Source organism: Anser cygnoides, chromosome 1 (assembly GCF_040182565.1).
Source record: "Anser cygnoides isolate HZ-2024a breed goose chromosome 1, Taihu_goose_T2T_genome, whole genome shotgun sequence".
NCBI lineage: Eukaryota > Metazoa > Chordata > Aves > Anseriformes > Anatidae > Anser > Anser cygnoides.
The window spans coordinates 31,879,427-31,907,391 of record NC_089873.1 but is presented as its reverse complement, the minus strand read 5'-3'; the positions used below and the strand labels follow the sequence as shown (position 1 = coordinate 31,907,391).

The window sequence follows — 27,965 nt, the reverse complement described above, 5'->3', positions numbered from 1 at the left end:
AATCAGCAAAGGTCTTGTCACACACGGCCATGCCTTCAAGCCCAGCGAACGTCCCCCTAATGCTTTGAGGTAGTACCATGCTGCGTAAGGTTGGACTGTCCCATTAGCGTAGTGACCCAGTTAGGGTGTGCAAGCAGCTCAGTCAGGAGGCAAAGCCTAATGGGCTCAGTGCTGGAGAGCAGTCCCAGGTGTTACATTTAGTACACGAGGCAGTCACTGTGTCCATGAGTGTGTCCCAGCTACCAGCACCGCAGAGGGGCTGCTAGCAGGGAGCTGCTCGAGCAAGATCAATCCCCTGGTCTGAATTCCTCTGGAGACTCCATGCTTTTATATCTTTCTCCCCATGGGAATCAGAAATAAGCAGTCTTTGTATTCCCTGTCAAGCATTGCCTTTTTACCAGTGGCTGACATTGCACTTTGTAATGTGGCTGGGGTGGGGTTTATCTTCCCCAGAATTAGATAGCTATGATTTAGAGCTAGGTCTCAATAGTCAGTGGGCAGGGGAATCATTTGTCTGACCTATTTACTCATCTAATGTAAGATAAGATAACTCTGCTATAAATGTAGATGCTTCATGTGGTTGCAGGGAAGAGTTGTCTTTGAAAACCATTATCAGGGCTGAAAGTAGAGTAGGATGTGGACCAGAGAGAATTCAAGCAGGTCTTTAATTTTATCCTTTCTGCCCTCATCCATTAGCAATGTTCAGGGCAGGGTATATTCCAGGGCACCTGGCATGGCTGCAGTTGGAGATGTGTGCCTGTACAGTTCCTCCCAACCATCTCAAGGTGTACCTCCTGATGGGAACCCATCTTCAACACAGTGCCTTTGCTGCCCGTTGTTGAATGTCTCCTCCTAGTGGGTATAGAGCACTCATGACAGACATTTTGCCAGCATAATTATTGTACTTTCCCACATAACACTGGCTAACACTATGTCAGCAGAGCTGCATGTATGCCAGACATTAATCAAGAGAATAGACAAGAGTTAAGGTCAACTAAGATGAAGGAGATGCTTTTCATATGCTTTTTCAAGACATCTGTTAGAATAGACTTGGTTAATCTGCATCCACATTAAGGAAAAAAAAAATTAAAAAAAAAAATTAAAAAAAAGCTTATTAGCCTGTCAAGGAAAGAAAAGACGGCGTTTGAGATATGAACATTACTTTTGATTTTCTATTCATGTGGATATTCATGCTTTCTGTCCTTTCTTCTGTTTTTGAGAACAAAAGGAATGCTAAAATGACAAAGCAAAAGAAACTACTGGCAGAAAAGTTAAAGAAAAACGAATCATCTCTGGAAGAAACGGGGAGGGGAAATATTTCTCTGAAAATGTCTCTGCTCTGTGTGGAAGGCAGGTTGTTCCCACACAGTGCCAATGTCCTAACATGGTGAAAATTTTCCACTGGACATTGTATGTAAAGATGGAGCATGCGCAAGTGCTAAAAGCTATGAAATGCATGCTGCTGCCAACAGAATTTGCTTAATCTATATTGTGCTGTCATAACCTGAAAGATTGACATTTCAGTGACATAATTAAATAAACAAAATCTCCAAACAATAGCATTTGGAACTACTTCAAGATCTGTACCAATACGTATTTGGGTATTACCTGATGTTCGTTATTTTAATTCCAATAGGAAATGTAGCTTAATATAATGCTGGGGCAAATCAAGACTGGAAGATCTGGTCTTCAGCCAGATATCTAATATTTAAAGGCATATTTCTTATAATCTTCTGTAGCTAGAGGCTCCAAAGTCTGGAAACAAAGAAGTCTCACAAACAAACAAAGGTTGTTCTTTGAAGAGTGGAAATAATGAAGCCTTTTCTCTTATGGATGTTTGTTCTATGCCCCACTCTTCCCCTTCTTGCCCAAGCACTGCAGTGATCTCAGTTTTCCTCTGCCAGGAGCGAGGTGAGCTGAGCCGTACTGGCACTGAGGTGTTTTCCGGCTGGGCTTCCAGCAGGCCAGACAGAACAGGTAATGTCAGTTTTAGCTGCAGCCCCTTTTGATGCAAAGCTCTAATTTAAGTCTCTGCCTTCTACTCAGACTATGAATTTCTTTAGTATGATAGCTGTTTAAGTTGTCTGCTACTGTCCAAAAATGCTGAAAAGCTCTCAGGAGATTCTCAGCCACTGAAGTCGGGAAAATCTTTGTGTATCACCTATAATCAAAGTAAAACAGCTACCCTTACTCCAGAAAGGCTCATATCTCCTGCAAAATTCACAAGAAGGCAGGGGAGGGATACACAGGACCTCAACCCATCCAGACCTTTACTGTTACAGATGACATTATTATAAAATTAGAAAGCTCCAATTCAAAAGACAGTTATTATATCTTGAGTAACATTAATACATTTATTTAATTGTAATTTACTTTTCATTCATAAAAAGGACAAAGCACAGTCCTGCTCTACTCTTTAAAAAAAAAAAAAAAAAAAAAGAAGATAAAAAGTAACTAAAAAACCAGTTCAATATTCATCAGTATCAAATAATAGTAATATCAAGTTTCCTGAAATATAAAGAAACAACAAATATGTCTATCTATATAAACTTTAATTAAGAACCTTGCATTTTAAAGCAGGTGATACATCAGTTAGTTTTTCTTGACAACAATTTGAAACTGAAGGTCCCAGTCAAATTTATACAATTATGTGAAACAATGAAGAACCTGGAACTACCTGATCAGTATGTGAAACCTACCTCATCTGTGTTGCTGATTAAAAAAAAAAAAAAAAAAAAAAAAAAAAAGTGTATTTCCCTCCCAGGTCATTTTCATGCAAAAACTAACCACTGCTGCTTTTTACATGATGTATTATAAAAGTAAAAGGCAATCATGCATTTGGCAAAAGATTTAGTTGTGGTTGTAGATAATATAAAAATGAGTCATACTGCAAAAGAACCAAACCAAATGAAATACAATAAAATGCATTATTTTTTTTTTGTACAGAAGGCTTACAGCATATTAGTTATTCATGTATGAAGACAGCTCATTTCTCTTTCAAATAATTATACAATTTATGAAACTCAGTAGTGCTTGACACTTTGACATTCCTCTATAGGGAAGTTATCACTTTCACCTATTTAAAAAATTTTCATCTTGTAACAAATATTTAAAATTAAACTAAAACAATATTATTGATATTCCTTAATGAATACTCTACACTTTTACATGTAAATATATAGTACAAAATTATACAAATTAAAGAAAGGGGTGTAAATTATTAATAGACCTACTCTTGCTTCATGTAAATATTATTATTATGGACCTCTACAGTATCAGTTCTAAAAAGATAAAATCTATTTCTAAGTAGCCAGCAAGGTTGTGCTAATAAAATATGACTCAAAGCTTATAATTCTTGAAGCATCAGACATTGCACTATTACTTGAGCCAGCTGATTCAATATCACTGTGTTTCTTCAACATTCACACTCTAATTCCCAGCACACCCACCATGGAAAATGTAAGGAATGTGCATTTGTTTAAAAACAAACAAAACAAAACAAAATAAAAAACTACTGAAACACCCTGGATACAGTCAGAACAAAAACATTCTCCATCTCTAATAGAGCTCCCATTTTGCAAAGGCCATAGTAAACATTTAAATTCAACTAACAGTTGGGATCTGACTCTTATGTATTAACACGCAGTTGGATCATTCAGTACTCTATCAAATAGGGAAACAGTCTCAGAACTTTAAAACTCTTATTTACAACACTATGAACATTAGAATAATATCAAATTCTTGAAAAAGCATATAATTCTCCCAAATGTACACTTCACTACAGGAAGGTAACATCTGGTATCTGCAGCATAGAAATGTAAATATAATATTATTTTTTTACTGTGCTACTCTGTTTTTGCCATTTATTGTATATCTTTTTCTTTTTTCTATTTTAAATCTTTTCACTTTAAAAAATAACATAAGTTTCCTACCATTTCATGGTCCATTTAGCTGATTTTAGTGTGGACTCTATCTTCAGTCTCCTAACTGTTATATTGCTACCTTAATAATAATAGTAATAATACTAAATCAAAACCAATATATTATGCTGCTTCCCTGAAAGCTGACATTTCATTCCTAAAATCAGGAACAATGACCATAACAGAATTTTCAACAGAATTGTTTCTAAAAAAGAATATGGTAAATCCAGTGTCAGTAAAGTACAGGTAAATTCCTTTAAGTTGAGCATGCTACGAGTGTCTCAGGTATTCTGAACATATTTAAAATAAAAAATTCCTTGTAACTGACTTTTATTTCAGGTCCTTCAAATTGTATCCAATAGCCTCAAGAAATATAGCTGTAAAAATAAAAAAAATGTTTTTGCTTTGACTGTCTCTCTAAAAACCAGTAATCCCAATAAATGATGATGGGGCCATTCAAAAATATGCAGTACACAAAACATATAGGATAGTACAGACAGACGTAGTACTCTTACATTTATCACATACAATCAACATTTCAATCTCTATTATATTTCACAATTTGTTATTCAAGTTAAAGCACCTACGTATGGTGATTTTACTTTCACTGTACAGCCTATGTTATTGGGTTTTAACACTGTAACTTGCCCCATTGGACCGAATCATGCAACTGTCACAGATCAGCATAAGTGTTTTATAAGGCATATTGGAACAAGTTAAAAATATTTCTTATCCTTTCAAAAGTTGATTTACTTAATGAAGGAGTTCCTGGATGCCTCAGTCCTCTTAAAGTCCATAGGAAATTGGTAGGGTGATTTATTTTAAAGTGTAATTTATTTGGCTTAGGATGGTGCCACAGAAATCAAGAGTTGCAGTCCTCGTCTTCAAGGGAGTCCCTTGTGTTCGGTTGAGGACAAGATAAATCCAGCTACATTCAGAATCCCGAGTAGGCAAGGACACCGAGGGTAGGCAGCACCAGGCCCAGAAGCAGAGTCGGTACTCCAGCAGTGGCACCTGCACATCAAACAGATAACAGCACAGTGTTATTTTACTTCAGCATTACTCACTGTGTGGAGAAACAATCTTGGATGCAAGCAAGAATGCAGGGTTTAGAAGGCCAGAAAACCAGCTGGCGTATCTCATCACAGCTCCTACCTGTATGCATAATCTGAAATGGACAAAGAGACTTTCTCAGTACAGCCGAGGACTTGGTCTTTTGTTCTGCAAGAGTTGTTTATGCAGTGTGTTTATACAAGCAGCAAGGCCATTCAGAACACATCAGTGTATTTTGATTTGGATGGTCCAACAAGCCAGGAGGTTATACCAGGAGGTAAAAGGTCAAAATAAATATTTAAACACTTGAAAACAAAATTAATGGAGTCTTTGAAATGTGACAAAGCAAAGAGACACCTTTGGAAATGTTAATGTTATTATGATCAGCAATAATCTGAGAGATGTCAAAGAGCCTGGTCCATTTGTTTACCAGCTAGATTACAAAGTCCAGATGGCTGACTTCTAGCAGTGTGGCATTTACACATCGATGTCTGTTAAAGTCACAAGGGTCTTTCTTAAACAAATATTTTAAGACAAAAAATATTAATTGACAGCTTACAAGCTTTACTTGACTTGCTCTGGCAATCAGGCATAAGAATTGCTATTACATTAAATGTCTTGTGTTGCTGTGGACCAGCTCCTCGTTAAGAAGCATGTACGTGACAAAATAACCCAGCCAAATTGATAATGAATGTCAGCCTGGCTGTTAGTCCTGGAGATGGGCCAAAGATGTTGGAGAATGGGCTATTCTGTCATCCCAGAAAGGTGGGACCTAGCTTACTACTGCTCATGTTGCTGTTGAACACACACTAAGGGGTTTGCAACTGGTGGCAACAATCCTGAGGCACTGCTGGAACCTACCTGCTGGATGGCTCCTCAGTCAATGTTCCTCTGAATGAGGACAAAAATAGACTGAAAAGGTAACACGTGAAACAAGCAGCATAGATTTCAGCAGGTAGTCCTAATTTAGCTAATGACAGGCACAGTACACCAAATTTCAAGCATTCTTTCATAGGAAGTCCCAAAGTAGCATTCACATCTCCTTGTCAGGCACATCTTGCACAGCCACATAAATCACGTAATTTTCTCCAACTTCATGCAGGCTTCCAGAAAGACATGTGTAGGTTTTATGCGGCTGCCCGAGAAGTTTTTGCATCTTTCAGTATAAGTAAAGAGCTTATATTCATTCTCAAACCTCCTATTACTAAAGCACTTAACTAATTATAAATTAGCAAAACAAGATAGAGTGTGAAAAAAATGCTGTTTTGAAGTGAGAATTTGGCCAACTAAATACCAGTAAGTTCCCTCAAGCGTTTACTTCTCACAGTATTTCCTATCCACAATAATAAGGAGAAAGTAAGGAAACTAGATGAAATGAAACTGAGTGATAACAAAAACAATTTTCATAAAGTATGTGGGCCAAGTCCAAAACAGAAAACTCCTGGATTCACCAGCTCATCAGTCAGTTGTAGATATATAAAAGTAATATTATTCATTTGTGGTTCCTATATACATAATTGCAGGGATTTTGTCTCTGATGGGGTTTTCATGAAATGTCTCAGTATAGGTTTGACTTCCTTCTAATCAGTGTCTTCTGTGATGTACTATACTTGTACTATTTGCAAGTCCAGGATGAAAGCTTTGCCCCCCAAACAAGTCCCAACTAAGGATGATCACATACAGTCTTAATCTTTGTACTAGAGAGAGCTTTTCCTCTTTGCACAGTCATTTAATTCATAGAATCATACAATCATTAAGGCTGGAAAAGATCTTCAAGATCATCTGGTCCAACTATCACCCTACTACCAATGTCACCCACTAAACCATGTTCCTAAGCACCATGTCCAACCTTCCCTTAAACACCCCCAGGGATGGTGACACCACCACCTCCCTGGGCAACCCTTTCCAATGTCTGACTGCTCTTTCTGAGAAGAAAATTGAGTCTTGAGTCTTTATCTGCAGTTGCCCATGTTCATAGCACTATCTCCTCTCCTCATTTGGCCCCAAACATTTTTTTTTTCATGCAATTCTTTGGAAAGCCAGTTGGGATCATATCTCAACCTAGAATGCTTATTCTTCTTTCCTTACAATTGACTGACTACCGCTCTTCCCAACCAATTCCTGAACATTGGTATGGTGGGAAGAATTATGTTCCACCAGATATACATAGTATATGTGTATCACTGGAAAGAGCTGGGTCTAATGACACCTTTCAGCCAAAATCTGTGTGCACCCTCCCCATCCCAGGAATGGAAGGATGCTTATGAGGTGGCCAAATACCACACAAGATATGCAAGATTCATGGTGCAAGTCATTTAACAGAAAGGGGACCACAAGCCACTAGCAAACAGGAGGCCTTCTGCAGTGAATTTAAGTGCTACTAGAAAGGCAGACTGAAAGGCAGTGTCTCCTGACCCCTGGCTGAAGCTTCATGCAAACCGCGACAGAGATCTATTCAGAAAACAGCCTCAGAGATGGAGCCAACTATTCCCCCACTTTTTTCTGCCACAGGAGGTGGGAACAAGTATTTTCACATCATCCTGGTTTCTCTAATGTCCAGCCAGGAAGAAAGTCCACAGCGTCTCTGCCATGAACCCAGGATTTTGGGGCTTTCCCCAGATAATTTATTTTCAACTTCAGCTGTACTATTCTTCTTCTCCACCCTCCAACTCCACCATCTAACTCCTCCTGACTCTGCTCCTCACTCAGATGATGACGTTCTGCTGCTCTGCTCTCTTTTCTGTCCCCTGTACTAAACTCCACCCTCAGCTTTCTCTTGCTTCAGACCTCTAAAAACTCTGCTCCCACTCCCACCCTTTCCCCTAATACTGTAGGGTTCCTTTCTGAAGTCAGCATTTCTTCTGAAGTACTTTCTGATATCCAAGCATTTGGAAAAGAAGACAAGAGACCAACAAATACTTCTCCATTGCCTCAAATCAGCTGTACACAGTGCAGCTCAGTAAAAGGTAAATGAAGGAAAATATTGAAAGATTACTTTTGTAAGTATCCATAAATGGAGGAGGTTTATGCTTAAGACATACATAAACTTATGTTCAAATGTATTCTCATACATAACAACTGCACATTTTGGTAATTGTGAAAGTATGGGGGTATATTTATCCGTACTTTTAGTGACTTATAAGATGTGAATATTTTTTGTAGTCTCTATACACAAATATCAATGTTGTCATTTATAATGAACAAATAATAGCCACAGAAAATATGTTCTAGATTCTGGACCTAAGAATATCCACAAGAATGTATTCTGTCTTTGTCAGAACAGGAAAATGCAGTTGGGAAGACACAACTGAAGTCCCATTTTGAATGCTTCTGATGAAAGAAAACATGAAGAAAAAGTTTTCTGAGTGAAGCTCGATGATGAGCAAGTACGAGGAAATTTCTATTTCCATGTAACTATTCTACAAAGAGAAAGGAATAATAAGTCTTCCTCTGAGACGCATTCACTAGCTCCGGAATTGAGAGCTAGCAGTTTACCCCATTGCAGCAGTTTCTTCAAGGTTTAGGCACTGGTGCACAGATGCTTACAACAGCTTTCCACAGTGAAGCAAATCCTACCCTCAGACAGCTCATCAGCAGAACATTAGGACAATAAATGCACATTAAATTTTTCTTCTCTCTCTCTTTTTTTTTTTTTTTTTTATTTTCTTCTTGTTAGATTACGGACCCACACGTCAGGAACCATACTTTACTTGAAATATTATTCACCACTGCATGACAGCCCATATATTCCTGTAGCTCATGAATGGAAATTAATGTAACTTTTGCCTGAGTACAAACCACAGGATTTAATTCTGTGCAATAGAGTAAAGCAGTTGTGATCTGTCAGTTTTAACAATCTTTTTAAAAAATAGAGAAATGCCGGATTAAGACTTAGTGAATATGCAGAGATAAACATGTGGATGTAAATTAAAACAGAATGATTATTGAACATCTCCTGAAGTCTAGCCAGGTATGAGCTGGATATATTTAGCATGTAAAGCTTCATTCTCTCCACAGCGTCATGTTTGTTCTGTACTCTCAGCCAGTATCTTATGTCTCCAGCGTGCATGCTATTGCAAGCTACAGCCACCAAAGTAGGGGCCAAAACCAAATGAGTATCACATGACCTAATTACCACTCCTAATACCCACTATGTGTGGACATCAGATCAAGATTCCTCATTTCTTTCAAATAAACATGAAACACATACCTTAAATGCATTTTTTTCCCAACAGCCCTAAACATTTGCTGTGAAATCTTGTTTTCTTCCTGTATTCCCATGAAGGCCTTACTACTGTCTGCTATAGAGTTCCTGTAGTTGATCTTTTTAAGCCTAGGACTAAACTATCTACAGAAACATATACCAAGAACATAGCTTAAAATTGAATACAATTTGTGTGTGATGCATGCAGTTATCATAACTATTTTCCTGTCTTCTGTTCTCAGGAGCCTTTAGGGATAACTTTCTCATGAATGGCTGTTTACCTGAGTAAATGAACCTGGCCTACTGCTGGCCAGGTTTGCCTTCAGCAAGACCTTTACATACCACAGGAACTCCCGGTAAAATCCCTCTAATCCACAGCTTTCCATTTGTATTTCATATTCTGCATTGCCATTTCAATCATTAAAAGTCTAGGATGAAATTTTTTACACGACTGGAGATCTCAAATTTTACTGGCATCTTGAACAATGGGCAACATGTTTCCAATTACATTCAAAAGGAATGAAATTAGTTTAATGCCTAAATGAAACAAGCATTAAAACAATTCAGACATCTATATATTTCCCAAGACTTCGCAATGACCTGATATTAAAAATATGTCATTATTTTCTTTAAATGTTACTTATCTTAAAGATAAGGCATTTCTGATCCTTTTCCCAACATTAGTATCTTTTTTTATACTGGACTGTAAAAAAAATGTACAGGACTATTTAGAAATCTTACTTTCATCAGGTCTGCAAACCAGGAAATTAGTTACTGGTCATCTGTGAAACTGTCATACATAAATAACTTCTCTTTCTCAGTGAGAAAATGTCTGTCCTGCCAACGTACACAAACTTCAAGCTGTTCCTTGGCTATTAATGAGCTGATCCTGTTGTGGCAAAACTCCTTCTCCCCTTTTGTTGTCAGGAATGATTGTTCAAGACTTAATTTGTATTAAATTACATCAGTTTTCTTAGTTTTTTAGGGGATTTTTGCCTGTTCAGATCTTCTGAAAGCTGTTCATAAGTTTCTTTAGCATCTACTGGGTTTCATCAATATCTGTTTTCTGAGTGTTTTCATGTTTATCCAGGTAGGACAGTAAACTGGGAAGGGAGAAAATACTTTTTTTTTTTTTTTTAGTTTAAATTGCATAAAATAAGTGTGTGGGTTTGTTGTCTGTGAACTGGCTTCTGAAAAGAAATTCCACTTGTCCCAGACAGAAATTGTGTCTTCATGAAAGGCTGCTGCAAAAGAAATGGGAAATATCAGCAGGCATGTTTAAAATTCTTCTATCCCTATTCATGGAAATGGAAAATAACTGAACTAATTAGAATATGTTTATCTAGCGTCAGTGGCAGCATTGCTAAGTCGTAAGTCCAACTTTCCCTTGTCTAGGAATACCTTTGTTTAGGTATGAGGAAATTTTCCTCTTGTCTATGCCATAAACATTTCAAGAAAGGCTCTACAGAGTAATTCACAGCCCTGTGAATTACAGTTTTGCAGCAGAGTAGATGTATATGCTGTGCATTTGCCTGAGCTTTGTGCTGTGCTAATGTTTTCTGTGTAGCTCTAGAACAGTTTTAAAACTATTACAAGAACAAGAGACAGAACATAAAAACATGTTTAAAGGACTACTGATGGTCTGGGTGGTTTTTCCACCCACTGTGTTAGTCTTTTTTCTTCTACTTGAGAAGCTGTATCCCAGAGCCAAGTGAACTTCTTTGTTTTGCTCTGGCAATGGCACCTGGCTTGCTGGCAGTGCCCACTGGCAGCTGCATGGGCTTCTTTTCTATTGACTCTAGCCCTGCTGGAGACCTGGGCTGCCAACATGAAAAGATGCATTAGACTCTGAGGAAAATGAGATAATATTCAGTTGGCAGACTATTAGTAAATTTCAATAAATGTGAATTATTTATCAGAGTCCTCTTCCCCTTCACATCTGTAATGCTCATTACAGATTATCTTGCATGGATAGTTAAGTAGAAGATCACAGGTAGCATTATTAAAATGTATTTTTAAAGTGGCACACACAATAAGAGCAAGAAAAATTTGTGAAGGCCCGTTTGTGACCCAGGCAAAAGTTGCATTTGTAGCTCACACACGTTGTGAATTTCAGGGTAGTTTCTGTGACATAAAGGCTTGTCATACCTCTCAGCATCTGCTCTGTCTCTCCATTGCGAGCAATCACTCCTGACAAACTGGCTTACAAGAAGCACCAGGATTACTGCCAGACCAAGTAAGGCTGAATCATGTCTTCAGCTAAGAAGAGGTGTTCGCTGCTGGAAATTGCTGAAGCAGCAGGAGGAGCTTGGAGCAAGTTTTCATAGCTTGTCCATATAGAAAAGCTCATTTGTAATTACACCGATTGTCTGGTGTGGCAAAACACTTGGCTGTGAATGTTCCACATGGATACGTTCTGCATTGCCTCAGAAATTATAGTTGATAACCACTCAGAGGAAATTGATCTTCCTCTGAGTGACTCGTAACAGGTTTTTAATCAGAAAGGGCTAATATTTCAGGAAGAAAAAAAAATGGGAGGCTAAAAGAGAAAGTTTCATTGTAGCCCTGAAAAGAAGAAAAAGGGCAGATCTTTGGTGAAGTGGTATGTCTGGGGATTTCTGAGTGAGGAGCCTGCTCTTCGTTATTCAAGAAAACAAGGATTTGTGAATGTTTTTGCAAATAAGTATGTCCCAAGTATACACCAGATAAGTCACTCCTTTTCACTTGCAAATAGCTCACATTTATACAACCAAATGGTACAATGGGTGAACAGCAGGAACTTCAGGTGCAAAATGGTGGTGAATTGATGGGAAAATACTACAGTTTTGAAATTTTCTGTGTTCTTGGAAACAGATGTAGCAGAAACAGAATTGACTAGACATTGAGACTTACACAAGCTGTAAGCCTAACATCTCTTCAGTTCAAACTTCTGTGATTAATTTAGTCTCTAAAACCAATGAAACAAAAGTTCTTGGGTTGTGCAAATTGTCAGGCTTCTGGGGAAGAAATTTTTTAATTGACCTACTGTTAGATTTTCTCTCCTGATACAGTTCCTATTTCAACATCTCTATAGCTAAAAGACACAAACACTGAATCTGATACTCAGAAATATTCAGATGAGCTGAGATGAAAGATTCTTCTGACACTTCCTACGTTGACAGAGTTAATATTGCTCCTTCCCTTCCATGCTAGCTTAATATAATTGTGTTGAACAGGCACATAGACAGGCCAGGTACCTTGGTAGCACTCTTATAACGCCTAGTTCTAAGACAATTCTGCCTTCAATTCTCCATCTATTGCTTCTACAAACAGGCTTTAGAGCACAGTGAAAGTGAAATATATGGCATTAACCTTTAAAGGCAAAAACAATCTGACATCTAAGTCCTTCGAATATTCTGAAAAGGGCATGGAGCATTTCAGTATGTAATAAGATGAACTACTTAATACAGCTATGAAAGGGAGACAAAAATACACACAAATATTTCCTATATGGTCACTAGCACTTAAAAGATAAGTTTGACTTAATAAATATGTGATTTCTATCTATGTTTTATACCTGCAGTAACAAATCCATCTATCTATACATGAATTCAAATCTGCCAAATAATCACGGAACAAACTGTACTTCTAATGAAACATCATTTAATGTACCATCAACAGATCTGAAGTTCAGAAGTTATTCAGCTCATAGGAGCACAAAATGCCTGTTTGGAAGGTGCATATGGGGTGATCTAGTCTGACTTCCCACTCATATCAGGCCTGTCACCAACATTGGATGTCCCCAGTCACAGCTTTCCCTAGCTGAGACACAAAAACCTCCAAAGATGAAAAAAGCAAATGCTCTCTGGGTTACCTGTCCCAGTGCTGAAATTTCACTTCTTGGTGAAATTTTTCTTTAAGTCTAGTCTAAACTTTCCAAATTGCAGTTTCAGACCACTGCCCTATGTGATATCATCTGACATTATCTAGACTTTGGATCTATCATTTTTGTTCTTTATACCATTATGCACTTCTGTTAGATAGCCTCTTGCCACCGAACTATACAACCTTAGTGTTTATTAAAGGAACTGGACTCAGTGGTACTTCCTCAATACTAAACTAGAGAGATGTGTGCCTTCCTTATTACCAAAAAGGTTTTCTGAAGTCGGTTGGACTTTGCCAGTGAAGTAACTAGAAAAAAAGATCACTAATGTCATCTGTCAGAAAATCACTGGTTTCTGTTACACAAGAGAGGTTTTAACAAAAGATGTGTAAGAGATGATGTCTAACCTAGGACTTCTGAATCATTCTCCTCACTGAGAAAAAAAGTAGTCTGTCTAGGTTAGGTACACAAAACTGAGAAGTTTGTGTTTTGTGAAGTTTGTGAAGACTGTTAACCACTGAACTTAAAAAATACCACAAGGATTTGAATAACGCAGTTCCACTGCTTGCTACTAAAAATTAAAACATGTAAGAATTGGTTATGGCTAGAAAGCATTCCCTTCTTCATCCCTTCATCCCTGTGATCACCTCTGCTATCCTGTCTAGATTATTAAGGGGAAAAAATAATGAGATGAGTTCTCCAAAGATTACTTTAAACCACTCCAAACACCAGTTGGCTACCTTTGATTTCTCAAAGCACTTAAAACTACTGTATAAATATAGTTCAACAGTTGCCCTACGAAGAAGTAAAAGTAGAATATGCATTTGTATAAAATTAAATCATTATGCATCAAAGGAATTACTATATTAAAGCAAAATACTAATCTTGGCATTCACTCTATGGGCTATGTGATTTTTTCTGTGATTTCTGCCTTTTGCTATGTTGCTACATTTAAGGAAAAAAAGAGTTAAAATACATATGGAACTTTCATATTTCCTCCATCTTCTTCTAATGGCAAATCAAACGTAAAATAACAAGCAATTTGCTTCATAAAAGAGATGGAGTATAGTGTTCCTGTGTAGGTCTAACGAGAAAGCTTAAAATACCCATAATACCCATATGATATATCTCAATAAGGAAATAAAATAATGAAGAAAAACTCAGCCAAATTAACTTTGAATGCCACACCATTAATTCATTGATGAATTGATGGCCCTAATGAAACAGTGGCAGCCAAAATCTTGCCATTTTTTTTCAAAAAGGTATTCCTAACTGCACAGTGAAGCTCAATTTATTTTTCTTCTTCTCATTTTAGAAGTCAGACATTGATTGGTGAGTAACATCCAAACTGCTGAAAACAGTAAAAAGAGTATGAAATGATTTCTAAAGAAGAACTAATCCTTTGTCTGTCAACTAAATATTATTCAGGCATTTCATAGTACACTTTACTGAAGCTGGGAGTATAGGGTCAGCCTCAGTGAGTCAGAAGAAAGGCCTGTCCCATTCAGGACTCCAACAGAGGTCTGTAACAAATGCAGCAGAAAGAAAAATGAATTCACTGCATGCAGAATACAACTTTCATCTCATATTCTTCGCTACTTCTGTCAGTCAGTAGCTCCTCAGTCACAAGTTGGATATAGGACATTGTTTTAAATAAAGCAGTGATAGAGCAAGTATCTATCAAGTCTGTCCTGGGCAACATCCTGGCACAGGAAGTTGCACAATTTAATTTTGTGCCATGTAAAAGAGTATTACTTGGATAGTTTTCAACCTACTGCCTGCTTTCACTGAGTACCTTTGTTCTCACACTGTGGAGAAAAGTGAATAATATTTTCCTACTTACTTTCCTTATTATTCATGACTACCTTACCATCCTTAGCCTGGCTGAGGATTCCTTGCCTCTCTTGCACTCCTCATCCTGTGAGGTACCCTCACTTGACTTTCTCTGTATTTTTTTAGTATCTTTCTCAAACATCTTTTGGAATCTTTAGAAGCTTTACTTTTTGAGATCCAACAACAGTTTAAAAATGTATGTTTTCTGTGACAGTTACATCTTTCTATAGCATTCTTGCTAGAAAAATCTCTGACCTGTAATGAGTTAAAACATGTAACAAAGTGTCTCAAGTTGAGGTAAATTTCTTTTTTTTTGCTAATGTTGAAAGGCATTACAGAGTTCCCAAGCACACATGACCAAGCAATAGCCATCAGTTGGGAATTTGCAGGCAGTTCCCAAGCTCACACAGTCGGGCATGTAGCAACTCAGACTGAAGATGAAAGAAGTGCATGGGAGGAAGTTGCAAGGTCCTTTAAAAGACAGTAGCCACTTTTTCTGTTTTCTGATATGTAGCAACTACTGTCTTGTTAGCATGATTCTGATAATGAATAATCTATACTGCTTTTGTTCGTGTGTTACTGTTCTCTAGAAACTCTGTTGAGTTTTAAATCTCTGTACACACATCTAATTTCTAGTTATAAAGCCTTTCAACTGCCACTGCACAGCTTAGTTATGAGCATTACAACTAAAACTGAAATTTTCTTGCATTTACACTTCCCATGTATCCAGACTTCCCCATGTAAATAAACGTAAATGACAAAATTAACAGCATTGGGATTATCATAGGATCATGCATACTAAAAACATAACCAGATAAGAAAACATTTTCACAGTCTGTCTACTGTTGAGTTTAAATACAAGAAAAAGCAAAGAAATTAAGGAAAATATGGCTTGTTCTAATGCTTGTTCTAGCACTCAATATATTGCAACACATGAAGTTACCAATTCGTAATTCTTAAAGTAAGGTTTGAAACTGGGCCCCACTAATAAATTAGAACTGTGATGAAATGAAATGTCATGATGAAGGAAAATCAAGAGAAAGAAGAGAAAACCAAACAAGTTGCTTTAGGCAGATTTATGTACCACGTTAGAGGTTGTCCTGAGTATTTTCTACTTAATTTTCAGTCATGAGAAAACTGTCAAGTGCACTGTGAAAATTATAATTCTCATAGAGGAGAGTTCTTTTGGATGTATATTCTTAGTTTAGTAGAACCTTATGCATAATAGTTCCAAGATCAGTAACACAGCACTGTCATGCAATATGCAGATAGTTAGAGGCCTCTTTTCATAAGCATTTCTCATGATTTTTACCTGCTTTCTCCTCTTAGTTTTCTTATTACTGCAACTATCTTTGCAACAGAGGGACATTTTCAAATTATTATCAAAAGATTTTGACCGTTCTACATGAAAAGTGAATGATTACCTTATTTACTTGATAATAATATGTGCAATAAATATTAATATCCCCTTTAAATCGTAATAAAAAAAGAAATGAAAAGATAAAATGATTAAAATGTTTGTTTGAGTTACTCTGGGTAAGAATTTTGCATTTTGCTTTGAAAAAGCTGCATACTTCAAAGTAAATATTTTTCCAGGATCATAAAATATGCCTCTGGCAAATGCTATTCATATATACATATACATATACGTAAGTAGTGTAAACAGAGAGGCTATAATTTTGTTTCCTTGCTGCAAGCATATACAATATATAAATACATTTTTGTCCATGTTGCTATTTAAAGTGAAACATTAACCTGATTTCATATTTGAAGGTGAAAGTGTACGGTATCTTCATTTTTTTTTCACAGTATTTTCCTAAATAAGAAGTTACCCTCCTCCCTTATGGATGAAATTTTAAGATTTGAGAGCTTGCTTCTATTTTTCCTTTCCCTGGCATAAATTAACTGCCAGTTAATTATTGAGGCCAGTGCAGCTACACAAGTGAAGTGAGAAAAGAACAAAGTACCGTATGGTTTTAGTTTTGACTGACTGCAAGATTGCTTTAATTGCATTAACACTAGCATTATGAGAAAGCACTGCAATCCAAAAAGCATAAAAGAGACAAAAAAAAATCTCAGCCATTCACATGTTTCAGAGAAAACAGATAAGCCTATCATTAGCCATTGGAACGGACTCCTTTGGTTAAACAAGTAGTTCCAATCTTCAACTGGTTGTGGTATCTCAAGAATGAATCTAAAATTGTGTAGCTGATGAATTTATGATAATGGTCTTGCAAAGCATCTCCATACTTAGCTGAGAAAGCGTGGGATAGAGGAGTGGACATTAAGGTGGGTTGAGAACTGGCTGACTGGCTGAGCTCAGAGGGTGGTGATCGGTATCGCAGAGTCCGGGTGGAGACCTGTGACTAGCGGTGTTCCCCAGGGGTCGATGCTGGATCCGGTCTTGTTCAACATCTTCATCGACAACCTTGATGAGGGAATAGTGTCTGCCCTCAGCAAGTACGCCAATGACACAAAGCTGGGAGGAGTGGCTGACATGCCAGAAGGCTGTGCTGCCATCCAGTGAGACCTGGACCAGCTGGAGAGATGGGCAGGAAGAAACCAAATGAGGTTTAATAAGAGCAAGTGTAGAGTCCTGCACCTGGGAAGGAACAACCACATGTATCAGTACAGGCTGGGGGATGACCTGCTGGAGAGGAGCTCTGAGGAGAAGGACCTGGGGGTCCTAGTGGACGACAGGTTGACCATGAGCCAGCAGTGTGCCCTCGTGGCCAAGAGGGCCAATGGGATCCTGGCGTGCATTAAAAGGAGCCAGCAAGCTCAAGGCCAGCAGGTCAAGGGAGGTGATCCTCCCCCTCTACTCTGCCCTGGTCAGGCCTCACCTGGAGTACTGTGTCCAGTTCTGGGCTCCCCGGTACAAAAAAGACGGGGATCTCCTGGAACGAGTCCAGCGGAGGGCCACAAAGATGATACGGGGCCTGGAGCATCTTCCCTATGAAGAAAGGCTGAGAGACCTGGGTGTGTTCAGCCTGGAGAAAAGAAGACTGAGAGGGGATCTCATCAATGTTTATAAATACCTGAGGTGTGGGAGACAGAGGGATTTGGCCAACCTCTTTTCAGTGGTTTGTGGGGACAGGACAAGGGGTAATGGCCACAAGATGGAGCACAGGAAGTTCCGCACCAATATGCGAAAGAACTTCTTCATGGTGAGCGCGATGGAGCACTGGAACAGGCTGCCCAGGGAGGTTGTGGAGTCTCCTTCTCTGGAGGTATTCAAGGCCTGTCTGGACGCCTACCTGGGCAGCCTGCTCTAGGGAATCTGCTTTGGCAGGGGGGTTGGACCTGATGATCTTTCAAGGTCCCTTCCAACCCCTACAATTCTGTGATTCTGTGATACCCCTAACTGTACAACAAGCACTGGTCAACAGAATATGACAGTTCACTACTAGTTCATAGTGATTATAGTGATATGATGAAATGCAGCCCAACATAAATGCAGTGAGTGATTTTATGATAAGCGCTTCCATTTCAAGATGCTCACTAAAAAGAAATGCATGTAAGATGGCTGTGTTTGATAAACTTCCTTTATATCATACTCAACAAAAACTGTATATCCCTTGAGAAGTTGACTGTTATATGAGAGTAAAGTTGTCAGGATGTTTTGCCTCCCTCTTCAGCCTATGCCTGGGTTTTCTATGAGAAAGAGGAGAAAAATATAAAAAAAAAAAGTTTCTGCCTTGGACAAGGTGCTAGAAATAACATACACTTCTGGATTCTTTTACATTTGATTTTCAAATTTAACTTACGTTTGTTAAAATGTGCTGTAGTTTTAATACCTAAATTTAAGCCTTAGGGCCAGTTAGGGTTCTTGAACTAGATGGTCTTGAACTTAAACCAGTGAAAGACGTATCTCAGCAAGTGCTTAGAATTGCACATCTACAACATACTGACAACGCTCTAGCCTAGCACAGCAATAGCAGCCACACAAACCAAGAACATGTTTTTTTGCAAAAAAAAAAAAAGTGCAAATCAGATGCCTGAAATATAGGCCAAAAATGCCTTCTAACTTCCTGCCTGGCCTCCAGTTGCTGATCCATAAGATCTAGATTCTATATTTTCTGTAGATCTACTCTAGATGTAGATCTCTTGTAGATCCTGTAATGCCTGCCAGCATTATGTGGATGTCCCTGGTAATTTAGGGCATGACAAATGCTACAGGCTTTGTTTAAGTTTCTGAATGTTTAAACATCTGAATTACATCCTAGATGACAACTGATTTAATGGAAACATAGATACCTAAGTCACATGTATAAGGTGGATTACTTTGGATTTGATACAAAATGAATAGCAGCAAAACACCAATTTGGAAGACACACAGATATTCTAGACATTCCTCTCTCTTCGGTGCATGCTTCCAGTTTGCTTAGGATTTGGTCAGTCCTGGTCAGCATCCAGGCTATTTTGAATCCCTGTTCTAGTTTCATAATTCTCCCCAGTCACTTATATATGGAATTAATTTGGCTTGTAAATTTTGGAATCAGATGCCTGAAGGCAGTGGTCCTCTCTGAATTAGATAAAATGCCTTATGCTTTGCTTTCCCTAAATATTTAAGTTCCATTCTGTCCTGCTGACCACCAGAACACACATTTCTAGGAAACCAGGTCTTCTCCTCTGCAAGTTTCCAAGAAAAATCATAATTACTTAAAATCTTCTCACCATTTTGTAACATAGTTCTCAATAATTATCCTTTTTGGATAATTATTCTAAGCCATCTCACACTACTGGAAAATTGCCTGCTAATAAAAATTAGCAGACAGAATTTCCCACGTGTAGGTATTAAAGCTGTACTTCTCTCTGCTCTTTAGAAAAAGCATGGTTTGATTACAGAAATAGCATGAAATTCTCACCCAGTTCTCTATAAAATGCATATACCAAAGAGACTGCCCTGTCTTTTGTCTTCTTTTCAGTCTTCTTTCCTAAATTGACTCCAGGGAATGCTGCCCTCTGAGGTACTGTGCCTCCCTATCTATCTGGCATACAGGAGAAGTTGCATCCCAAAACTTATCTGCAGTGTGGAACACAGAGCAATGCAAAACTAGCATTTGTAGAGCACTAACTCTTCTAGAGGTGCTAACAAAGGAGAGGTGCTATCTCTGTACAGGAGGGTTTGGGACAGGCCTTACTGTCAATACTTAATAGCTTGTGTTCAACATTGTGCTGGCATGACGGTTCTGCTTCCAGTTTGCAACCTACAAGGTCTTTGCACCACACTGATAGTAGATAATAATATATGTGTGATACAAAGATGACCTAATAATATACGTCCAAAAGATAACAGCTGCTTTAACTTTTTTACAACTCATAAAATGTGAAGTGATTCCCGAGGAGTATGATAATATAATGCAATTTATTATGGTTTTTCTAAAGTGGTTGACATTTTCATGAAAAAAATGATACAATTAGTAGAGCATATGCTAAATGGATTAAGAATTCACTCACCAGCAAATTTCAAAACACAATTATTGACCTGTAACCTGTGCTAAGGCACTACTTAAATTACAAAACTAACAGGAAAGAGATGTGCAGACCATGTCTGACCTTGTATTTAGAGTCAATACTGAGCACAAGATGAATCAGCTTCATCCACCCTCTTTACTAATCATCTGAACCACTCCAAAGTTGAGCACTTTGCATTTCTCATTGCTTATTCATCTGTATGTGTTACAGCTTCCCTTCTCCCCTGAGAAGTGGAACTCCCTTAGCAAGTGGTCTGTGGACCACTGTGGACCACTTACTTTTCTGTTACTTTCTCTCCTCTTCAAGGCAGTTGACGAAGGAATGAGATGCAGAGGTTAACAGATACTAGGAGCTATAGGATTACTGCAAGCAGACTTCTCGAGTCCGAGGCCTGCACTGGGTAGTTGTGCTTGAAGTACTCTACTAAAACTGGCAGCCTAACTGCTGGCACCAGTAGAAACAGTGATATTTGGAAAATTGGCAGTGCATCCAGGATTGAGCTGGGCTGCTGCTGAAGCATCCTGTGTGTATTATCAGTTGTCAGCAAGATTTTAAGATAAACCATAATTACCAGTGCAGACAGTCATCAGTGTTGAAGAGCTGGTGTGCTTATCTCTAGATAGTGTATAAGAGGAAAGTATTTATTCTAAGATTTCCAAGGAGCATTGGAAGGAAAAAAGGAATTTCTTTCAGCTCACCTGAAATTTTAATTTGAGCTACTTCTCCATCTCCTCCTTCACTGTGTGCTCGGACCTCAACAACATATTCACCATCACTGGGGACTGGGACCTCTATTGTGTGTTTTCCAGTTGAAAACAACTTGCCTTCGTGTTGTCCATCTGGCCTATATAACACCTAGGAAAGTCAGAGTAACTATAGTTACTGAAATGCTACATTTCCACAAAAACACAGTTGTATATGCACAGTGAGTGAATTAAAAAGTTTTAGGTTTTTATTTATGAATGAAACCTATATATCTCAAAACACAGTGGCAAATACTACTTTTTCCATTTTTACATAAGGTCAATCTAGACAGAATGTTTTCTCATTGTTTTCACTGTTATAAAATTACGCCACCATTTGAAAAATAGTTTCAGCTTCTCCATTCAGAATATGTACTTGAATGATGGAGGATAATAATGGAGGGTGGCAAAGAACATCAAATAAAAATCTCACTTCTCAGTTGGGTTGTCTGACATAAAACTTATTACCATTTTTATAAAAGAAAAAATTTTGTTATCTACTCAGTGCTATTAAACTATGACAAATGTGACAGTATGTCTTGGGGGACCTTTAGAACAGATCTCCACTCTTTCTTGAATCATCTCTGGGAAACGCTTTCAGCAATTCCCAGGAAGTAATTAAACTCCTCAAGGAAAAATTGTACATGTACAATATGATACTAATTTTCTTACTTCCAAGCAAAGAGCAATCTTAAACAGGAATTAATTTTTGAACTTTCTATACTCTCAATAGTTAGTATACACACTTGCTGTAGTTACACAGTAATTGAATCTTTTGAGGTTAAGTGTCCTTTCACTTATTCTCCCTTCTCTGACGTTAAAGAACTTGTGTTCCAGGAACTGTAGATCCCATGGAGATGGGAAAGGAAAGCTGGAACAATGCAGCTGTTACAAGGAGAAACAATTGAAGTGTAGCTTTTTTAATCATTCTGTTTAGCCAATAGACCAAATATAATCTGGGAAAATATAATATGACCAAATATAATATGGGAAATCAGGTTGCTGCTGTCACAAAAGATCTAAACTTTTCCATAAGATGGCTCACTACCCAAATGCATGTCAGTGGCACAGTGTTTTTCTTATCACATTGACTAGGCCCACCGGCTTTAAGACTGCTGGGTATTTGTGATCTCTGAGCACAGTGCTGTCATCTTTAGCATGCAACTATGTTTAAGTCCAATTAGGTATCAAAATGCATCACTGTTTACAAAATACAGCTCACGTAGGATACACAAAGATAGAAATTATTTTCATAGATCATACTTTGTATCCTTCAACTGCAGACTCATTTGACATTGCCTTCACATGATCCCAGGTGATGATGTACCTTGAACCAGATCTTACAGAACTGACAATTCTTGGACGTTGACTTGGAGCTGAAAAGCAACATATGTATAATGTGCACATAAACGAGATTTCATAAACCTTCAATGACATTTGTATTGATATATAAAAATGTTAACAGGAAAATTATGGCTATCTTCATATAGCTAAAGGGTAGTCTCCTTCCTGGAACAAAATGCTGCAGCTCCAGCCAGGCAATTTTTGTATGGCTTGTGCAGTGGCTGCTTTGTGCGTTTGCCTTTCTGTGTTGAAAAGAAGTGGCCAGCACTACCCTTTACTATGTTGCTGACCATGTGTGTCTGCTGGCACGCAACTATGTTCAGAACCTCCCTGAAATGTGGCTTAAGTCATATTTATTCATTGACATCTAATGTTTAATTAACCATTTAAAGGCAGTTCTAAATCATTTAACTCAGTAGTAATCAAAGTACCTCACTGCAGAAATCATTAATCATATTTTACACAATAAGTTTATAAAATGGAGTCTTATTCAACACAAGTGAACCCTGAAGGTCCAAGTTGCTCAGTATACTATTTACTGACAGAAATCCTCAGATTAGTTATACATACTTTTAGCCCATATAGGTGTTTTAAATACACAATATGCATTTATTGAGCATTGCTCAGAATATGTTAGAGCTAGGTATTATTAATAAATCAGGAGCTATAATCAGAAACCTGGCATGTAAATTCAAGACTGTGATTCAGATCACCCAGTTTTCAAAAGTGCCTGATCCTGGCTATCAATACCGTTAATGAAAAAGGCAATTAGTCATAATTTAATAGTCAGAATACAATCCTTCCCCCTACTGATTAAACAGAAAGCCAGAGTATAGCTGTCCAAGTTTGGTCTGAATGTTCACCCTTTAGAACCACAGAATGGTTTGGGTCGGAAGGGACCTTAAAGATCATCTAGTCCAACCCCCCTGCCATGGGCAGGGACATCTTTCACTAGACCAGGTTGCTCAAAACCCTGTCCAACCTGACTTTAAACATGGGCCATCCACAATTTCTCTGGGCAACCTGTTCCATTGTTTCACTGCTCCCATTGTGAAAAATTTATTCCTTACATCCAATCTAAATCCACCTTCTTTCAGCTTAGAACCAGTACCCCTTGTCCTGCCACCCCAGCCCACACTAAGGGGAGACTTGGAATATCATGCCCAGCTTTGAGCCCCCCAGTACAAGAAAGACACTGATAATCTGCAGAGTTCTGCAGTTTCCATCTCTAGATGTTTTCAAGACCCAACCCTGTGCACCCTGGTCTAAGCTTGCAGCTGACCATGCTCTGAGCAGGAGGTTGGACCTTCTGAGTCACTTCCACCCTGAATTATCCTATGAGCTTAAAACCTGTGTCTCCTTACTGCCTTTTGTAAGACAGCCACATTGTATATGGAAACAAAAGTGAGGAAGGAGAGCCTCGGTAGAAATTTTCATACCAAGAACCAATACCACATAAAGGAAGAACACATGGCATATGAGTGAGAAGCCAAGTTTGAGGGCATGAGAGACATGATACAACATGCAATAATGAAGTACACAACTTTATAAATAACCTAATGCTCCATTTACTTACGTGCTTTCCTGGTAATAATATCAATGGTTCTACTGGGAGGTCCGTAGCCTGCACTATTGAAGGCAGAAACATCTACATGGTAACGTGTATTCGGCTTCAAGTTTTCCAGTTTGGTTGAGTATTCTTGATTGCTTACTTGTACCCGCTGTGCAGCTGCTTCTTTATCATGAGCAGCCCAGTAACGAATCTGTAAGCAATCAAATTGAATGACTAAACTTAGCATATTTTGTTACAAGGTAAGTTTATCAAAAATATATGCTGGGTATTTCTACACAACATACTCTGGGTAATAAGTGAGCTAAAAGACATTTAACAGCAACAGCATGGAATTTCTTCTCCAGGCTATGACCAAGCTGTATATAGACATAAAGAAACAGCGACTAAGTCAGACTGTATTATGAAGCTTGTCCACACCGTGGCTTAACTTGTTTTCAGCTAGGTCATTACAAGTCTGGGAAATGGCTAATACCTTCTAAGAATTAGGCTATTTTCTTGCTGATTTGTTTTTTGAGCATTTTACTCTGAACTTTAATATTGTTTTTCTACACTGAAGAGTAGACTACACTCTGCTACTGATTTCATATTTTGTGTAAAATTTTTAATAAATCTATTCCTTTTGTACTTATATATAGAAAAATGAAAAGAAGTCAATCATGTTATATGTGTGTATCTAGATATAAGTACCTAATCATTTTCTAAAGTTCTCTGGATAAATTCAATCAGATTTCAAAATACAATATGACATTTGTCAAAGTAGACAAAGTGTCAAAGAACCTGTAAATGCTTAAAATATGGGAAAAGCATCAATGTGAACTTATAACATCTGAAAATCCTTAGTCAATTAACTGTACATAGAAATCCTGTGAGATTATTTTTTTTCAACTAATTGCTCCACATTACATTAATTCATTATACATTTCTTCAGTAAATATGCACCAGGCCATACTACCTTCCTGACATACTTAGACCCAGTCTGAGAAGCATAACTAAGACAGATTCTAATGAATAAACACATTTTCTTCTGTTTCTTCCAGTGATTAAGAAGTTTTACAAAGAAGCCTTGCTTCAAAAATAATTGAACCTAAACATATCTATTTGTTACCTTTTTCTCTGTGAGCTATGTGCACAGCAGCTCTTCTGCCAAATTGGCCCTTAGACTTCAAAGTTTTATCACGTACTACATCAAAAGTTCTTTTCCTCTGAGTAAAAAATATTTTTAAAGAACTGTAAGGGCACCTTAAAATACCTGCTTTTACCAATATATGAGGGCACTTCAGCTTGGCCACAAATATTAAAATGAGAGATTAAAAAAACAACAACAAAATAAAACACAAAAAAAAAAACAACCTAGAAAATAGATGTAGTATTATGTTATCCCTGAAATTAAGTATTTTCTATTTAAAAAAGTTGTATATTGCCTCAGGTATATTGTATGAAGATAACCTTGACAGATATAAACACAAAGATTAAACCAAAGAACAGGCCATACTGAGTTTTTATGGCCTCATTTTTAATCAGAGTTTCACAGCTTGCTATTTGGGGTTAGCTTTTTAAATCCATATTTAAATAGACAAAAAAAGGAACCTTGGTTTTCAAAAGCAGTATCGATCCAGCAGCACCTAAAATGCACCTCTTTACAAGCTACTGATACAAATATTTATGTTTAGATTTCAGACGCAATTACAAAACAGAAATTAAAAACAAAATAATTACTAATTACTAATAATTACTAATGAAGTGATGCCATTCCACATGGACTGCCACATATGCAGGGTGCTATTCTGCATAGCCTCATGAGATGCAAATGAGAGTAAAACACTGTATCTTCTGGGTTTTGTCTTTTTTATAACTGTAGGCATAAGAATAAATTATTAAACTAACCTTAGAAACTGAAAAGCTGTTACCATTATATTTTGGTTTTGAGTATTTTTGTTCTCAGAATTCCTGCTCAGCTCTGCCTGTCTTCATAATGATTTTAGAGTATGCTACATGAGAACTTTTAAAATCTTACGAAGAGGCTAATGCTGTTGTTAATTTCAGGCTCTAGGAAAAATTTTGCTTTGTAAGATTTGATTAGTGACATCAGGTATCCTGATATTTTGTCTTTTAAATAGCAACTGCTTTAATCTTCTATTTTGCTGATGTTAGTTTTCTCCTTGGAAACTTCAGTTGAGGTATATGTTAGAAGAGCAGATAGTTTGTCAAGGCGTTAGTATTGCAGTTCTCCTCTTTAAAAAATAGGGGTACAACTTTTATTTGACAAGACTTTATTTTTGCTTATTGAAATTTAAATGTTTAATAAAACTATTTCTTTGTTTTACCTCAGAGTGTGTATTGTAGCTGAATAAGAAGAAGTGCAGTAGAGGATTTCTCTTCCCCTATTGTAAAACTACTGTGCTGGATACTGTAACAGCCACTATCACTAAACAGAGGTTACTCTCATTCACATACTAGAGTCTCTTGTCAGTGTTTGTTGCCTTAGTCTTGCCCACCACCGTTTATCCTGTGATAACTATAATTTTCTCCCATTTTTAAATATGGCATGCATATCTGCCTTTGAGCAGGCATGAGCAGGTAATTTTTAGCTCTGCAAATATATGTCCTGCACAGTGTTTTGGAGATGTAATCCACTAGCATCCAAAATTTCAGTTTGCTGTAATTTAGGCACTCCCACTCATGAAATTCCCACTTAACAAGGTGGCTTTCTTACTGAGGGAACAGCCTTTGCCCTGAAGTGAGTGAGGAATATGTGTCCACTCCATTCTGCAAGTTTCTCTGGAAGGCTGGCAACCTCAGTTTTTGATGAATGATTTCAAACTAGCATGGGACCCTAAACCATCACAGTCATTTCAGCTGAAAGCCTATGATCTTCAACTCAGAATTGTTTTTATATGATTGTAATTAACAAACTGTTGTAGATAAATTGCTGTTGTTGAAAGCAACAGCTGTGTGCCATTAGCTATTAACTTTAATTAACTCAAGCACGAGAGGGTCTGCACAGCAAGAACTAGAGGACATTAGGTCTATCTCTGTCTCAAAATTCAAACAAGCAAAGGGCTATCTGTAAAGTTCTAGGAAGCCAAAAATTTATTAGTTACAATAGGACCAATGGCAGCTTTGCTGTAGATATTAACTGGTCGTTGAAGTCCAATTCATTCATTTTCAATATGTTCTATTCCGTTTAATTATTTGCTTTACCTAAAGACGGCAACGCTACATACACCCTCTATGAGAAGCTTTTGTTAAACATAGGGCATATGCTGGAGGCCTTTGAATACTTGTAAAACTTCCTACAAGCCTCCTGTTCATTTACACTACAGTAATGCCAATGACATAATAAGTAATGTACAGCATCAAACAACACAAGTGAGAACAATGAATGAAAATGTAAATTAGACCAAAGAGCATATTACATTTCAGGCAGAAGTAATATAAATTAAATCTAAATCCCAAATACTATTGTTCTTGGCTGCGATGTTGTGGACTTAACTACTCCTAGAGTGTGAATCACATCTATTCGGATTATTGTAACTGATCTTGGAAAATCAAAAATTTGAAATAAGATGATTCTCTTGATAGCTAAGAAAAATACCGTCTTCTTTACCTTATTCCTAGGTTTCTTTTCTCACATACACTTTAAAAGTCTTTTAAAACACTTAGAAATCTCCTTTTCACTCTCTTGCCTCTTTGGAAGTGGTATCTAGAATGATATGCCCCATTGCTACAAGAATCCACATTTTCCCACTTTGCTCTCTTTTTTTATTTCAGAGCTTGGATAAGAATCTCAAACAGTCCGTTTTTTTCCTGGTGCTCTGCATTTACTTTGTTAGGGTAGACCATGAATCCTTAGGGGACAAGTGAGAGTATTTCACCCCAGCTCTACAGTTTGTTGAAGAGGTTAAGCCAAAACCAACAAAGGGGTCACACAGTGATCTGTGGAAAGGGAATGCCT

The 27,965-nt window shown here is 37.6% G+C and overlaps 1 protein-coding gene across 1 annotated transcript in view; it reads right to left on the bottom strand.

Annotated features, from left to right (window-relative positions):
• Positions 1-2,535: 2,535 nt before the first annotated feature.
• The window catches only part of CNTN1 (contactin 1), a 249,712-nt gene continuing 224,282 nt past the window's right edge, over positions 2,536-27,965 (bottom strand). The window contains exons 21-24 of the mRNA XM_066991949.1: positions 24,014-24,200; positions 22,357-22,469; positions 21,049-21,205; positions 2,536-4,934 (exon numbers count right to left, since the gene is read on the bottom strand). Of these exons, the coding sequence (XP_066848050.1) occupies positions 4,855-4,934; positions 21,049-21,205; positions 22,357-22,469; positions 24,014-24,200 (537 nt within the window). The 3' untranslated portion in view covers positions 2,536-4,854. The remainder of the gene's footprint in view (positions 4,935-21,048; positions 21,206-22,356; positions 22,470-24,013; positions 24,201-27,965) is intronic.